Source organism: Zootoca vivipara, chromosome 7 (assembly GCF_965207765.1).
Source record: "Zootoca vivipara chromosome 7, rZooViv2.hap1.1, whole genome shotgun sequence".
In the NCBI taxonomy this organism is placed as follows: Eukaryota; Metazoa; Chordata; class Lepidosauria; order Squamata; family Lacertidae; genus Zootoca; species Zootoca vivipara.
In genome coordinates, this window is record NC_142590.1 from 39,154,708 (window position 1) to 39,170,759 (window position 16,052).

At 41.4% G+C, this 16,052-nt stretch overlaps 1 protein-coding gene across 4 annotated transcripts in view; it reads left to right on the forward strand.

Annotated features, from left to right (window-relative positions):
* Positions 1-9,670: 9,670 nt before the first annotated feature.
* GLIS1 (GLIS family zinc finger 1) overlaps positions 9,671-16,052 on the forward strand; it is a 191,932-nt gene continuing 185,550 nt past the window's right edge. Inside the window, exons 1-2 of one of the 4 annotated variants that reach the window (XM_088674042.1) lie at positions 9,671-10,056; positions 11,935-12,347. In XM_088674042.1, coding sequence (XP_088530168.1) covers positions 12,008-12,347 — 340 coding nt within the window. In that variant the 5' untranslated portion in view covers positions 9,671-10,056; positions 11,935-12,007. The remainder of the gene's footprint in view (positions 10,057-11,934; positions 12,348-16,052) is intronic. The other 3 variants (XM_088674040.1, XM_088674041.1, XM_060276899.2) reach the window with 3 other exon arrangements.

The following is a 16,052-nucleotide window of genomic DNA, read 5'->3' on the forward strand; positions in this document are numbered from 1 at the left end:
GCACACCATCCCGATGTTGCAGTTTCTAAATGGTAGTAAACATATAAACTTTTATAAATAAATAATAAATAAATAAAGTCTGGCTATATCTTTGGTTCACCACCAGAGGTCACTGTTCTACATGTAAATAGTACGTACTGCCTCCTTTCACCCAAAGAGTCTTGCTTTGCCCTTAATGAAAAAGCCGATCTTCAATACAACCTAGTTTCTCAAACTTTGTTGAGGGCTTAGCATGATGTGACAGGAAAGGGCTTCTGAGGCTGGCAGTTGGATCAGTCGGAACACCCCATCAATTCTCGTTCATCCACTTCAGGGTTCTTGCGAATGACCGCTCTCAAGTGCCTCACCGGATTTAGTAAGATAGAGGACCAGCTGCTTTTTTTCAATGATGTCTCCATGGTGGGTGTAGTTTCAGGAAGGGCCAGAATACAATGGTTCTATTCTTTGATCGTTTTTGAGATTGTTTTAATTTTTATTTCTAATACACAGCAAGCAATAACAACAACAAAGAAAAGAAGAAAGATCAAAGCAAGATCATGATTCCATTATTTTCAATGTGAGTCTGAGATACACTGAAGGACCAAGACAAGAGATGGGAGGCAAATGAATTGCGCCTCGTTCCCCAAGTGCCTTCTCTAACTAAGGTTAACACATGCAAGTTTCCCCAGGCTTCTGAAAAGCCCTAATCCTAGCAACAAGGCCAGTGCACAGGGACTAGCTGTGGAGGAAAGAGCCAGTTTAATTGTGATTGTTTTGGTTGACATGTGCACTTTTGAGGAAAAAGGGGAAAAGGCACACTACAATCTATGCACAAATTACTGCCTGTGCAACTGTGAATGTGTGTGTGTGTGTGTGTGTGTGTGTCCTTTCAAACACCATCCATTTCCTCTTCAATTAAAACAACAAGAATGTGTGGTGCTGGGTTGTGTGATAATGACAACACAGGACACACAGGACTTAAAAATCTGCCAGTTTTATTGCACTTTCTTGTGGCTTGTAGCATGAAATCGCATTATAAACATGGGAGATAAAGGGTTGTATTCCATACAGTGTGACTCCTGAGGAACAATTGCATTTGCAAAATATAAATTACAGTAACATTTTGCAAAGCAAGGGCAATTCAGGGTGGATTGTACCCAGCTTGCCTTAAACCAAGTCATCTCATGGGTCTATGTAGCTCAGTATTGTCAGCTGACTGGCAGCAGCTCTCTAGATTTTTAGACTACTGAACCGTAGATCTTCCCAGCCATACCAGGATTTGCTGGTGAAATATCCTATGACTCTTGGCACGTGATAGAGCTTTCAAAGGCAGAATTGACATCTGGGGTTAGGGTTGCAATAAAAAACCTCAATAACTTTCGGGGTTGAGCTTTCTGTTTCCTGTGAGAAAGAGAAGCTGTATTTAGAAAACAACTCTTGTATGTTATCTCAATCCAAAGAAGCCATTCTTTCCCAAAACAACTATTTGGGAGGGAGGGTTTTGTGGCTCCTTGTGTAGCCTTTGGTATGCATAGCCATTTCTGTCATACCAGATCCTGTAATTATGGCCACATGCACATTTTTTGATCCACCTGCCTATTTTCCTTCATACGCTATGGTTAGCATTGCAGAGGACAACTTCTGTGAGATCTCCCTGATTCCAGTGTTTTTGAAATAACAAAGCTTGTCCTTAAGCAAATACACAATTGCTCTTATCAGTCTTGAAGACGACTGGAATCTCTGTACATCCAGTCTGGAGAGCTCCGTCCACATTGATATTTGCTGCTACATTGCACTGGGCTGCTACCAGGGCAAATTATAATTTAATTGCTGGTTTAAATTACCGGTAGGTTCCATTGTATTTTAATTATTGGTTTAACTAATTTGATTTTATTATTATGTATTTTAATAATTTATGTTTTAAATGTTGTAAGCTGCCTTGAATCCCAACTTGGGATAAAGGCGGAATGTAAACATATTAAATAAAAAAAATAAGTCATAATTCTATTGTTTAATTATTGGGTGTCTCTGCCTGTTATGAGAAATTGGCCCTGCTCCATATACCTAGAGAGTGTAGTCTAGAGGGAGCCACTTCTGTTTTAGCTCATAAAAGCTAAGCTCAGGCTGCTATATCAACAGTACCTCAGGCATGGGTAACTGGAGAGAAAAGGACAAATGGCTCCTGTAACTTGTATATTATTTTATTATTTTTACTGTCTAGAACTAAGGAAGAGTTCTTCAGTAATTTAACCTAGTTATACTCTGGATAAGCAGCCAAGTTTAGAGAAAATTCAGCTAGCCATAATGATGGACTATTGTTTTGAAAAACTGGCTAAATTAATATCCCCCCAGAAGCTAAGAGGTTAATGCATCTAATTAGGTTGTTTTCTGCTGGAAAAAACAACAACTTTCTACTTGTTGAGAGACTACATTGTTCACAAATATGGTGTTGTCTCTTTATATGCATGATTATAAACAGGCTCAAGGCTGGCAGCCGAACACTTGGCTCAGGCTGGCAAATTCCAATAAATATGTAAAATTCAGCTCCAGATGCAGTCTGCCTATTTGGTCTAAGGCTGAGGGAAAATGGCCTCCCAAAATTCTGCACACTCTTTGTGAGTTGTGAAACTGAGGGGAGGCATTTTGCTGAATATTTTTTTTCAGGTGAGCTGGGGAGGTGAAGTCCTCAAACAGTATTTCTCTGAAAATTATCTTCAGAGAATTTTGGCTCACTTCATGTTGAATGAAACTTTGTTCAGAACTCCCTTATTGGTGAGGAAGGCAAATTGGATGGGTTTGAATAGATGAAAGTGAGGAACTGGTACCTTAAAAATGAAGCAAGACTTTTTAAATGTTGATCCTTGTTTGAGGGTGTTGGTGTTGGTTTGAGATTTTCTTCTTAGCATCCTAAGTGACATTTTTGTGGAGATTGCCGTTTGCCTTTTGGCAGGAACATGGATGTGTTTGACTTTTAGTCTACAGTATTTTAAAGCGTTTGGATTTTTTTGTTTATTCTAAAAATTTGACTTGAATTTTAATATGAACCTTTGTAAGCTGTCTCGGGCAGCTATTTGGCTGAGAGGTGTCATAAAAAATGTCTAACAATAACAATACTTTACCTCAGGAAAAGGCCTGGGAGGAAGAAACATGGCTGCCATATGCCTCAGTGTTCTCTCCCTCACACAACAGTGACCACGTGCATATAAATTATCTATTGTGCTTAAGTTTAAGAGGGTATATAGGTCCTTTCTTCTCTTGTCATTTGCTTTCTTGTAACAACCCCCCACTAAAAAAAAAAAGGAGCATTCATTCATCATCCATTTTTCCTACTAACACTGGTAGAGGAGAACTTTATTTTACCCATTTAACACAGTGAGTGGTAGTCAACTAAGTTTTACTCAGAGTAGACCTGTTGAAATGAACGAACCTAATTTAGGCATGTTTGTTAATTTAATTGGGTCTATGAGTAAAACTTTGTTGAATACCATCAGGGCGGGGGGGGGGGGGGAGAGAGACAGCTATGACTCGGCTGCAAATTGTTGCTGCAGCTTCTGGCACAGAAAAGAAGGTGAAAAGTGCTGATTCTCTTTTATACTGTATGTACAAACACCAACACACACCATGTGCACTTGCTGCCTCATTGTGTACATATAATAACAGCCTATGACAGTCAAGCTACCTCAGTTCTTCCACATCTGGAGTGAAGCACATCTACCTAGAACTGGCAGCAATGACGACTTTTGTGCTTAACTCTTCTAGCATGTACAAAACATCTCCACCCCTTTGCCACTGTCACAGATAAATTGTATGTGATAAGGTTCCCCTGCCACAAGTGCAGTACAGTACAGTGTAGACTGCAAGTTGAGATAGGAAAACCACAAAATGGCACCTGCCAGCTATCATGGTCAGTTTGACCTACATTCTGTCTAGGGATAAAACACACACTCAGAGGATTTTAGCTTAAAAGGAACTGGTCAGAAAAATCTTTAATCTACCATATATCTCCAGTGGGTTTTTCTCTCTTTTGAAGAAGGATGTTGATGAATACCTGGCCTTTGTATGGCATTGGGTGAATTCAGTTTGAAAGTTCTCCAGTTACTTCCAGTTATTCATAATATAATACCTCTTATCACAGAATCTTCCTCTCGGCAAAAGTCTTCAGACATTCTTTAGACTGTTTTTTGCCCAAAGCAGAGGGATCACCGTCTAGAACTTCTCTAAAAGAAGTGGCCAATTTGTTTATCATAAAGGGTTGCCCCAGAAACATCTAAAGATCTGGAAGATAGCCTGCTCCTATCTTGAACATTTTATTAACCCATCTGATGCAGATATTGTTGACAGTGACACCAGACCAGGCCTGCACTACTTGTGACCCCATCAATTGTTGTTGGCTAGATATTTGACAAATCTATTTTTTACAGTTTCAGGCGGGCACCAAGGTGCTCTCTCTCTCTCTCTCTCTCTCTCTCTCTCTCTCTCTCTCTCTCTCTCTCTCTCTCTCTCTCTCTCTCACACACACACACACACACACACACACACTCACACTGGACCATACTTGGCTGATGAGCTACATTTGGCAACCACAAGTTATCAAGGCCAGGCAGGATAGGCCGTACTGTTAGGCAGTCAGTTGGCTGCCACAGGCAAGTGACTGTGGGTGTCATTAAAGGGCTGCAAATTGTTATTTATTATTCTTGTCTTTTTACTGCCAGGAATGGGAGAGATGGTTTTTGGAATTGTCTGCTCCAGAATTAGGAATTGACTGGCTTTGAGTGCTATGCAGTTTGGGATGGTGGTGCTGATTACCATTTGCTGTTGAACCTCAGGCAGCAAAATGTCTTGGGCTGGCCCTGGCTGCACTAAGAGCATGGCTAATACTGTGACCCTATTATGTGGTCTCCTCTTAGCAATTTGTACCGTTTTCAGAGCTACCTCCCAAATTACTATTTGACATGGAAATTAATCCTAGTGTTGAGAGAAAAGTGTATATTTACATTTGAATGAAGGGATATGTGTCTCTTATTTTTCAGCAACCTGAGTTGTGAAGGTGCCAGACATATGTATCAACTTTCTGAACCAGGTACACTAAAGCTGGATAGAAACTCCATAGTTAGACCTTTCATGTACATGCTATTTTAGCACCGAGGTTAATTTTTATGCCCCAAAATTTAATATGCGAAGTGGCCTTCACTGAGAAACTAAAGACCATTTTGTTATAAATAAGAGATAAACAGCCAATTAACTGTTTAAACAATAAAAAGATGAACCATTGAATAAAAAATAAATATATATATAGTTTGCTCATACAGTATATGTACAGCTATGTCGACTCTCCAAATGTCCCTATTTTCCAGGCACATCCCTGATTTAGAGAAGCCACCCCAGTTTCTGATTTGATTCCGGAATGTCCCACTTTTCCTTTGGATGCCCCTATTTTCATAGGAGAAATGCTGGAGGGTATGGAGTTATCCAGCCCCCAAGCCATCTGAAAGCAATCCTATATGAGGAAGGTTTTTTAAAAAATGTTTAACGTTTTATTGTGTTTTATATATGTCAGAAGCTGCCCAGAGTGGCTGGGGCAACCCAGTAAGATTTGTGGGGTATAAGTACGTAGTAAAATTATCATTATGGAATGAAATGTCCCTATTTTCATTGGAGAAATGTTGGAAGGTATGTGTATTCTGCTGACTGGGCTGGTTGCGACCAATGCAGTGGTTCAAAATCTAATGTAAACTTTTTGCTCACAAAGCAGGAACCTGTGTGTGTGTTAGAGAGAGGGGGGAGGGGGAGGGAGGGAGGGAGGGAGGGAGGGAGAGAGAGAGAGAGAGAGAGAGAGAGAGAGAAATGGGGTGAATTGAAATTTCTCTTCTGGCAATCCTTATCTTAAATTAGCTATCATGTGAACAGCTTTTTACAAGTAAACTGTAGGTGAGGAGGACTTGGTAGATATTAGGACCTTGGTGGTGGTAGTGGTGGGAGTTAGGGGGCTTTAACCCTTTGACCTCTGCTGCATTCCCAATCCAGATTGGGTCCCTGTACTTGCTGTGAGTGAATGGAAATATTTTGCAGCGCAAACAGCAGATGGGATGGGATCTTCAGTGGGTCTGCTTTGAGAGGCAAATGATCAACCAGAGTCCCAGCATGGATTTGTGCACCTGCAATTTACTTTAACAAAAATAATACAATTGTTAATGGATGTGGCATCTTCCCTAGTTTGGCCCTAAGAATGTTAGCTGGCTGCCAGGAAACTCCTGCTCAAACCTCTACTCACTCTACTCTACTCACCTCTGGACTCACTACATGGCCTGATGTAAAACATTATTCCTTCAATCTCATTTTGTTTGTACCATAGTGATAATAATACCGACCCATCATATAGGGACTGTAAGTGTTTATGGTGTTAGGCATGCTACTCATGAGCAAATCCCACTGATTATATGGGACCTTGCAAACATGCATCAGGGAAGAAAGCTTATTAGGATAGTGTCTGTGGAGCACTTGAACTTGTTTGGAACCCTATGGAGCGGGGTGAGAGTGATTTGGAGTATTATAACAGCTATGTTATAACAGCAGGTGATAGCAGATGACTAGGAAAGATAAGTTGGCATGTGTAACTAAGAGTGGCTACAGGTTGTCCACACTTTTCGAAAGATGTTCTGTTGATATGGGGAAGAGCAATTTGGTCCCCAGCTGAAAAACAGGGCCATCCTAACCAAATAGGGGGGGAATGTAGAGGTAAAGTCAAGTTGATGTATAATGGATTTCAACAGTTCTAATGTGTTTTGAACCTGTATGGTGGTTCCTCCAGGACAATTGCTCCCAAGCTTATCAAGTTAATAGTTTTTCCTAGGCAACTAGAACAAGCCCATAAAAAAGAGCCCTAAAAGAGCATGGTAGCATTCTTTTGATTCCTTGATGGACAAGCCATCTCTTCTTGGGAGGGTGAGATTATTCTGTTTCATGGCCAAATTTTATGTAGAATGGTGCTTAAAGCCACTTCTTATATCAGGGAGCCAGTGGGGACCTTGGAGGCAGAGTATGTGACATTGGGGAAAAAATTGGCAACAAAATTGGGCAAGTTTGTATAACGGGTGCTGAATGGGTAGGTGATAGGTAAAGGGTAAAGGGACCCCTGACCATTAGGTCCAGTCGTGACCGACTCTGGGGTTGCGCGCTCATCTCGTATTATTGGCTGAAGGAGCCGGCATATAGCTTCCAGGTCATGTGGCCAGCATGACAAAGCCGCTTCTGGCAAACCAGAGCAGCACATGGAAACGCCGTTTACCTTCCCGCTGTAGCGGTTCCTATTTATCTACTTGCATTTTGACATGCTTTCGAACTGCTACGGTAGGTTGGCAGGAAATTCTCTCTCTCATCTCAATGTCAACCGTACTTATGATGTTGATAGGAGCAAGAGAATATGTTCACTTGAGGATCTTAGCCCCCAGGTGGGTTAATATAGGGAGATACGATCATTTGGGTAGCCTGGGCCCAAGACATACTATATTGTTTTGCCTCAAGCTCAATGGTATTATATGTCACAAAATGTACCACCACATTTCCTTGTTGGACTAAATCGGAGCTAAATTTGATTAACATGCTCACACGATCACTCTGCCAAAATTAACTATTAAGCAGTATCTATAGCTACTCTCCCAATTGCATTGTCGCCTTCCTCTGTGTAGAGATAGCTGCTCCCTTGAGAAAGGGCTCTAGCTCATTGCAGGGCAACTACTTTGCATGCAGAAGGTCCCAGGTTCAAGCCCTGCCAGATAGGGCTGGAAATGTAACATCTGAAACCCTAGATCAGGGGTAGGTAACCTAAGGCCCATGGGCCACAAGCAGCCCACGGGGGTCATTTAAGCGACCCACAAGCTGCCCCCGAACCAAGCTGCCCGCTCGGCAAGTCCCTGCGTGCTGCACTAAACTGCTGCAGCGCAGCGCTGGGACTCACTTCCACGGTGCCGGAAATCACACCTGCACATCCTCTCAGACGCTGAAAATCGCGTGCAATCCAGCCCACGCAGGGATCTCCGCTGGAGTGAACCGGCCCAGATAAACCTTGCTGACCCCTGCCCTAGATAGTCACCGCAATCAGTAATGAAAATACTGAGATAGATGAACCAATGGCCTGACTCAGCAAAAGATAGCTCTTCCTATCTATTGACTGGATGTCTTTAATTTTGAAAAGAGAAAATAATATATTTATAGATGCTAGATATGCTCATTTACACACACACACACACACACACACACACACACACACACACACACACCCCTTTTCTATCCAGCCCTTATCTTTATGTATTGGCTTTGGTTAGCTTCCCTTAGCTGTACAGAGATTTAAGTGAAGCTTGATGAAAATGGATACAGCCTGCTTTTGTGAAGACCTGTTCTTTACAGTGAATTGGCAAAGGGGTCAGTGCCAGCCTACCCATGAGCAGGGTGAAGCAGTCATCTCAGGTGGAGCAAGCCCACAAGGTGTCACCCACCTGGGCTCCCCACCCCACTGCCAATTTCAGCTGAGATTTCGCTGGTGCCCCTTCCCTGCCATGCAATGCATGTTCTCTACCTTTCCCAAGTAAAGCAAGTTTTAGAAGGATCCTTAAGAATATTGTAATCAGTTATTTATTGAATAGGTCTTAATACTTGTCTCCATAATGCAACCCTTAACGAAGAAATCAGCATGGCGCTTTACTCAAGAATACAAAGTATGAGCTTCCCAGTCTTTCTTGAAAGACAATGAATGGAACAATGGGTTGTAAACAACCCAAGTGCTCCTTAGAGTAGTCTCATTGAAATTAATGAGCCTAAACTAGTCATGTTTAGTAACTTCAATGGGTCTACTTGGAGTAGGACCGGCACTGAATACCACCTCATTTTGCCTAGGTCCAGGATATACTTCCCATGGGGCTACAAAATCCATATATGGTGGCCTTATTCTGCTTCTTGCATCAAAGTAGTCTGTGGTCTACATAAGCTTCTTTTGCAATATACGCTGTTTTCCATAAACATTGTGGCAAACTCTGCTGGTGTTCAGGAACAGCGCGTGAATTTTTTGTTCAGTTTAGTAAGAAATTCCAGAGAAGTAGCTTGTTACTCTGTTTCAGCAAAATTCAGTCCTCTGCTATTTTAAAGTTTATGTATATTTATGCCAACTCTGCCCACAAAATACCAATCCCATTGTGTGTGTAGCTGCAATCTGTGCTACTATAATTACAAAGGCTATATGGGAAATGGATCGCATGTTCCAATGGAACAAAATGCAGGTACAGTACTGTAGTTGGAAACGGCGATATCCCTGTAACATGAATAAAACATAGCTGTCAACTTTCGGATTTGAAAATAAAGGATCAGCAGCCTCACCTGTCCTGGGGACAGTCTATGGTATATCTAACAATCCAGGATAGCAGCGGGAAACGGCGCTGGAATAAGGGAATTTCCAGAAACAAAAGAGGAAAGTTGACAGCTGTGGCTTGGAATAAGGGAGTTTCCCGCAAAAAAGGGAGGGTTGACAGCTATGGAATGAAAATAAGTGTGATACAGATGCTCAATTTCTTCCGTAAAAAGAGAGCAGAAACAAAAGAAAGAGGAGCTGTATTTTAGGGGCGTATTTCCGATATTCTGCATATTACCTTGATGGGCATGTCTGGATAGCTCAGTTGGCTAAAAGCATGGACCGGCACTAAGTTGTCCACTGATGAACTCGCAAACTCGGGCAAGAAGGAGCGAGCAAGGATAGTTTTGGACCGCCACGTGCCGGCGTGCTCTACTTTGCACACGCGTGTCCCTTCCCTGGCCCTTGCACACTCGCCGCCCATCCCAGCACCGAAGGGGCGGTTCCTCTCCGCCCGATCTGACTCAGGGGCTGGGCTTCCCCAGCTACCGGCGCGTTGGAAGGGCAATGACCGCGGCTGCCTTCAATCAGGCGCCCGGCATTAGAGGCAACGCCGAGCGGCTGGAGAAGATACGACGGCACAACGCAGAGAGGAGCGATCGCCGTCAGAGCTGGAGGAGCTCTTCCAGCGATGCAGTTGTTGAGACAGCAGCATCGTCTCCCGGGACAGACTCCGGCAGGTAGGGGGCATGGGGAGGATCCGGCTTTTCACCTGCAGGGGAGTGTGTGCCGCGCCTGCCTAATTGAGATGCTTTCCACTTGGCGTGGGTTGCAAAGGCTGGTCTCTTTAATTCCCGGCGGGGAGCTCTCTTTCTGCCCTTGGCTGTTTGGAGGAGCTGGGCGTTAGAGCTCCCTCAAGTACCTACGGCGAGGCTGCCCTGGAAACATGCGGACCTGTGCAGTGGTTATTGCCGGCCGGCATTCGCACCCCCCCCCCGCACTTTAGCGAGGCTAAATTTTGTTATATCGCACTAAAATGCAGGTAGCAAGTTTTCGGCTTCAGCAGAACTCCTCGTTCAGCAGTTCAGGCGCTTATGATTCCCCGCAAAAGTTAAAAGCGCCCAAAAGGCAGCGGGAGGGCAGTTCTGCATTCTGAGTGATGCGTTCTTCGCTAATCGTGCTGTTTCAACAAATTCAGAAATGCAACTTGCTTTAAAAAAAAAACGAACTTCTGCTGCAGTCTTGGCCATTGCGCTTCGTCAGGCAGAAGTGAAAGAATCAGCAGGAGCAAAACATTAAGAGGTCCGCCCCCCCCATGAGAAGACCAAGGGTAGCGTTGTAGGGAAACTCATGGTATCTGATGAAGTGTGCATGCACACGAAAGCTCATACCAAAATAAAAACTTAGTTGGTCTTTAAGGTGCTACTGAAGGAATTTTTTTTATTTTGTTTCGACTCAGACTAACACGGCTACCTACCTGTAATTACATTCATCTATATTAGCGAAAACCTAACAAATCCCCAAACTTCCCATTGCTTCCAAGCTTCTAGCCACAACAAAATACTTCTCAGTCTTTCCTGCCTGGTATTTATTGTTCTCTGTTAAAAAAAAGAAAAGCATCTGATTTACACTTCATTGGACAATAGGCTGAATGCACTAGCGGCTAGCCAATGCACAAGCCAATACCTAGCATAGATGATGTTTACGGATCCCCATGGATTTTAAGATTTATAAAGGAATTCCTCTTTTGGAATGTTTGACTGGAATGTGTACTGGGGTGTGAGATCAAGAAGGGCACATGCTGCTAAATGATGCTTTCAATGGCTGTAAATATTTAATCGCCACCTTCTATTGGGGTTGAAAGGATTAATTTGATTTTGGAATTCCCACCTCCAAAGATTGGCTATTGGTGAGACTTTGCTAGCCACAATCTATGCAAATCTGAGTTTGCCTAGTTGAGGATAAAGATCATCCTATGGTCTAAATAGTCACGTCTTTCAGTGACACCTCTTGATAAACTTATGCCATGCATGATCAATATTTTTTTCTAGTGCTGAGTGACAGAATTATGGTAAAGTGTTAAAAATGAATAAATGAAATATTTTGGAAATGGACATCTTATTTCTTTAAGTAGTAAATAGGGTTTACTCTGTCTTGTTTATAAATCTATATCTAGTAGTGGGCTCTACCCTATAAAAGCTGATGCCACAATACATTACACATCTATTGTGGAGAATATTTTGACTACAGAATGACTGACACAGTAATCCCATAGATGGCTACTCGTAATTAAATCCTATTGAGTAGGGTGTGTTCCTAAGTAAGTAGGTGCATGATTGCAGCCTCATATGCATACCGTACTTCTCTGGAAGCCCACTAATGTTACTGCCCACAGAAGTGTTACTAGTCAGTTAGCTTACTTGCATTGCTAGTCTGCTAGTCATTTATGGTAGACTGATGGTCCAAATTTGAAATCAACCAGCCAGCTGTCTTCTAGATTAGAAAATTTGTACTTCCTGATCATCTAGAGGTGATTTGTTACTTGTTATAGGCAACTTTGTCTGTTTCCATACCTGAAGTAAATAAAGAATGCTAATCAACGTATAATCTGTTGACAGACTTCAACATTTCTTGCTCCACTTGATGTAGGAGACTTGGAAGGGAGAGCTCCTCCAGTAGAGGGGCATCAATATGCACTATGAAGTGGCAGATTATCCAAAGTCCAGCAGCAGCAGCAGTGCAGCATTCTTTGAAGCCCTTGACAAACGCCAAGTCATGCCTATGAAGGAGCTGCCCCAAGGTAGCTGTTCAAATAGCAGTCGAGCTTTTTTGAATTCCCAGATGTCCTTTAAAATAACTGTCAGCAATGGTGGTGACAGCACTGAAGCTCAGCAGAGCCCACCTGAACTTCCAGTGCCTCTGCTAGATCTCTTTCCCAAAAGAGCTAGCATATTTGAGAGACTCCCTATTCTGCAAAGGACACAAGACACACGATGCCCTAAAACCGGCAGAGAGTATTTGCAGCAAAAGGGTGAGTAATAAAGTGCATGAACTGTAAAATATTTTATCTGTGGTCTCCTTTTCCTTCCTTGTTTCTCAGGATGCTATTTGCTTTTTTTAATCACTTAATTTATTTGTTAGCTTGGCAACTTTCCTTCACCTTCTCACCACAAGACAATTTAAACCAGACTTCCCTTGTAGATGGCCTAGTTAGTCATCAATACTTGAAAGAAATAGCAAGACCAAGTTCTGAAAAATATGTGCAGACAGTGCTGTATAGGCACTGTGTCAGAAAAGAGAGAAAACACACTTATTTCTTTGTTCTGTATTTGTAGGAGTAGTAAGGGTAGTTTTTAATGTGTGATATTTTAATGTATTTTAATCTCTGTTGGAAGCCACCCAGAGTGGCGGGGAAAACCCAGGCGGATAGGCGGGGTACAAATAATAAATTATTATTATTATTATTATTATTATTATTATTATTATATTATAGTTTAGTTAGTTATTGCCCTCTCTCCTGATTTCAAGAGAAAATGAAACTGTCGCCATCTTAAGTGTCTGGTAGGGTTTTGGGTGCTTGAAAACTAAGCATGTCAGAGACAAATATAGCCATGCAAACCTTTTCCCTATTTGGCTTGTAAAGTTTCTGCTTTCAAAATGCCTCACTTAAGCTTCATTAATAATAATTTTGTGTCATCCTTTGTTGCAAGGTGCGGAACGTATTTATTATTATAAGTTATTGTTTAAATCTTGTGCGTAGATGAGCAATTTTTTTCATTCTACAAATGTGGGAGTGAGTCTGAGTGATGAGGACTGTAGAACAATGGGATTTGAAAGATAGATTTTCCAGGAGGAGGTCTGATAACATGTAAACACGATGAGGCTTTTCAAATGTGTACACGGGCTGACTCTAATATGCTAATTCAGTGTGTACCAACTCTGAAATCTAGGATGAAAGAAAACAGTCTGATTTATCCCATGGAAATCTTCATAGCAAGAATGGGGAGTACTGTACATAATTTGCAATGGGAAACAGTAGTACCCAGAGTGGTAAGATTTGTCAGTGCTTCCTTCCTTTTTCGTACTAAAATGGCTGAAACTTTTCGTTTCATCTCAAAAGAGATGGCCAATAGTATACAATTAAGGACAAAGTATTAGAAAAACAAAATACAATTAAAAACCTTCCAGAAAAATCCTTTAAAGGCTGCAAGAAAAACAAGATGTCAGTTTTGTCTCCTTCAAGTGCCCGCTGAAATAAAAAGGTTTGTTTTCTAAAAATTTAATTCTATGTCAGGTCTCAGGTTTATCTGCCGGCGCACACAGACTTGTCGCAAATGAAACTGTTTGGTAGGAGATAATATCTGTCTTCTAAGAAGTGGTGTTATTGAAGTGATGCAGCAAAATGTAGCGGAGATGATAGCATCTAAAGTTTTCACAAGGCTATCCTGTATTTTCTTCTTCAAAAAGCGCAATGGCAATGTTCTTCATAAAGGACTGCTTGAGCGAGAGGAGAGTTGGGACAGAGGTGTAAAGGATCTGGAGTAGAAGCCTCAAAGTATTCATGTGGTGGCTTTGAACTGGTGATTTACAATAGTTTGGCTCAGGAGGTTTTCAGCTGTCTTTCTGGGCAGCAGGTGGTCACTTAACTCCTGCAGTGGGTTTACCACAGGTGTTTCCAGAATTGGTGTACTAGCCAGAAAAATTCTAAAGGATGCTGTCATTGTATCCATTTTCTTTCTTTCTGGTACAGTGCATAAATCTAAATTCATCGACTTTTTAGTTGATGTGGCCTTCCCTTTGAATGTTTTGCTCAGAGACTAGCATCTGGGTCCCAGAGGAAGAGAAGTAGGTACCTAAATGACTAGCCATGAAAGTAAGTAAATTCTATATAAGTAATCTGCAGCTGAACAATCAAGAACAAGCCTTGGCTACAGATCATAGTTAAGGAGGGGAGAGAGCTTAAGCATGATCCTGTGTTCGGCGATAACACTAAGCCCGAACCTTAGTGTAGTTGCTTAGTGCTTGTGTGAATGTGGCTTTTAATGGTCCTAAAACAATGTGTAAGCAAGTGAATGTTTATGGATATAATTATTTCAGGTGGGTATTCAAACTATTTTGCATATTCTAGCTCAATAACCATTACAGTAGCTTGCAAAGCTAAATATTATTTATTCATTTAAAAGCATTGAGGAGCTGCTTAATATTTCAAAAAGTCTAAGCAGTGTACAGTCTAAAAAGAAAATATAATTAAAACATTAAAATTGTAAACTGTTTTAACCTGTTTTTAATATAGTGTTGTAAGCTGTCTTGGGATCTTAGGGTAAAGGATGACTACTAAATCTAATAATAATAATAATAATACAGTAATAATAACCCACATAAAACATGTTAAAGTGAATAAAACAGCAATCCAGAGGATTCAGATGTGTAAGGCAGGGTCCAATCTTATGCGTCAGGAAAAGATACCTAAAGCAGTTGTTGGCTCCTGCTCACATATGGTAGAGGGAAGGGCATTCCACAGTACAGGGAGAGTAGCAAAAAATGCTTGTTTTCAGGTCACTGCCCTATGATATTCTGTAGAATGAGGTGCCATAAGTAGAATTTTCCCCAGATGATGTAGGCAATCGTACAGGAGCAGGTGGACTTTCAAGTAACTTGTTTCTGAGTTGTTCAGCGCTTTATGCATTAAGAATATGCAAGCAATAACAATAAAAGTATCCCTGGTATTGCTCATAGGAGGACTGTAGGTGAGACTAGCTAAGAAGATCACAGCTGAGGTGATATTTGAACCAGGGATTTCCTGACTCTCTCACTCTCAGCCACTACACTATACAGTATGAGCTTCATGCTATGAAATCAGGGTGATTAGGGGGATATGGAAGCAGCTTCTCACCATCTAAAATTAAAAATAAAATAAATATATACACATTAAATTAACAGGCTCGCTTCAGCAAGCTGAAGTTCAGCTATGACTGTTGAAATCCAGTTGTGGCTCACACGAACATTTACTGCTGAGGTACAGATTCTCCTGGAAAATTCACAGCAAAGGTTTGCTGATACCTCAAGCTTCGTAGAGCTAAAACATATTGGGCAAATCCTGGGAGTCACAATATTTTGCTTGGCATGTCTGTAAATATTTGAAGTTATATGTTAATAATAAAAGCAGTTGGTCTGCTAAGCTTTCTCAAAACATTGCTGAGTATTTGGGTATTTATGAGGACTTGCTCAGAAATGCTATTCACTGTGGAAAATAAGATTAGGAACTTTTTAAAACAAAACCAGAAAACCCCCAGCCTGGTTGTTCTTGATGTCAGACTTATCCGGAATATAGGCTGCCTACCTGTGCTCTTCACCTGTGTAGGTATGTCACCTTGTAGCATTAGAGAATATGCCTTCTTTCAATTGTCTTATACAATTTATTCATAATAGTGTTTATGAAAATAGAGAACCACATTAATTAGAAGAAGCAACTCCTGTCATTTTGTAGGAGATAGTCTACCTTTTGTATGGGCTATTGTTGAAATTTATCCTATTATGGTGTTTTCTGATTAGAACAGATAATACTCTTCTGAGGTCTTGCAAGTATATGCCCTCTGTGCTCATACAGTACATAGACCCCATCACACCTGTCCATTGTCCTTTCATTGTCTAAACTTAGTGAAGACACTGAGTACAATGACATGGGTGAAGAGTGATATTTTACAAATAGAAATGGGAATCCTGGAGCAGACTGGTG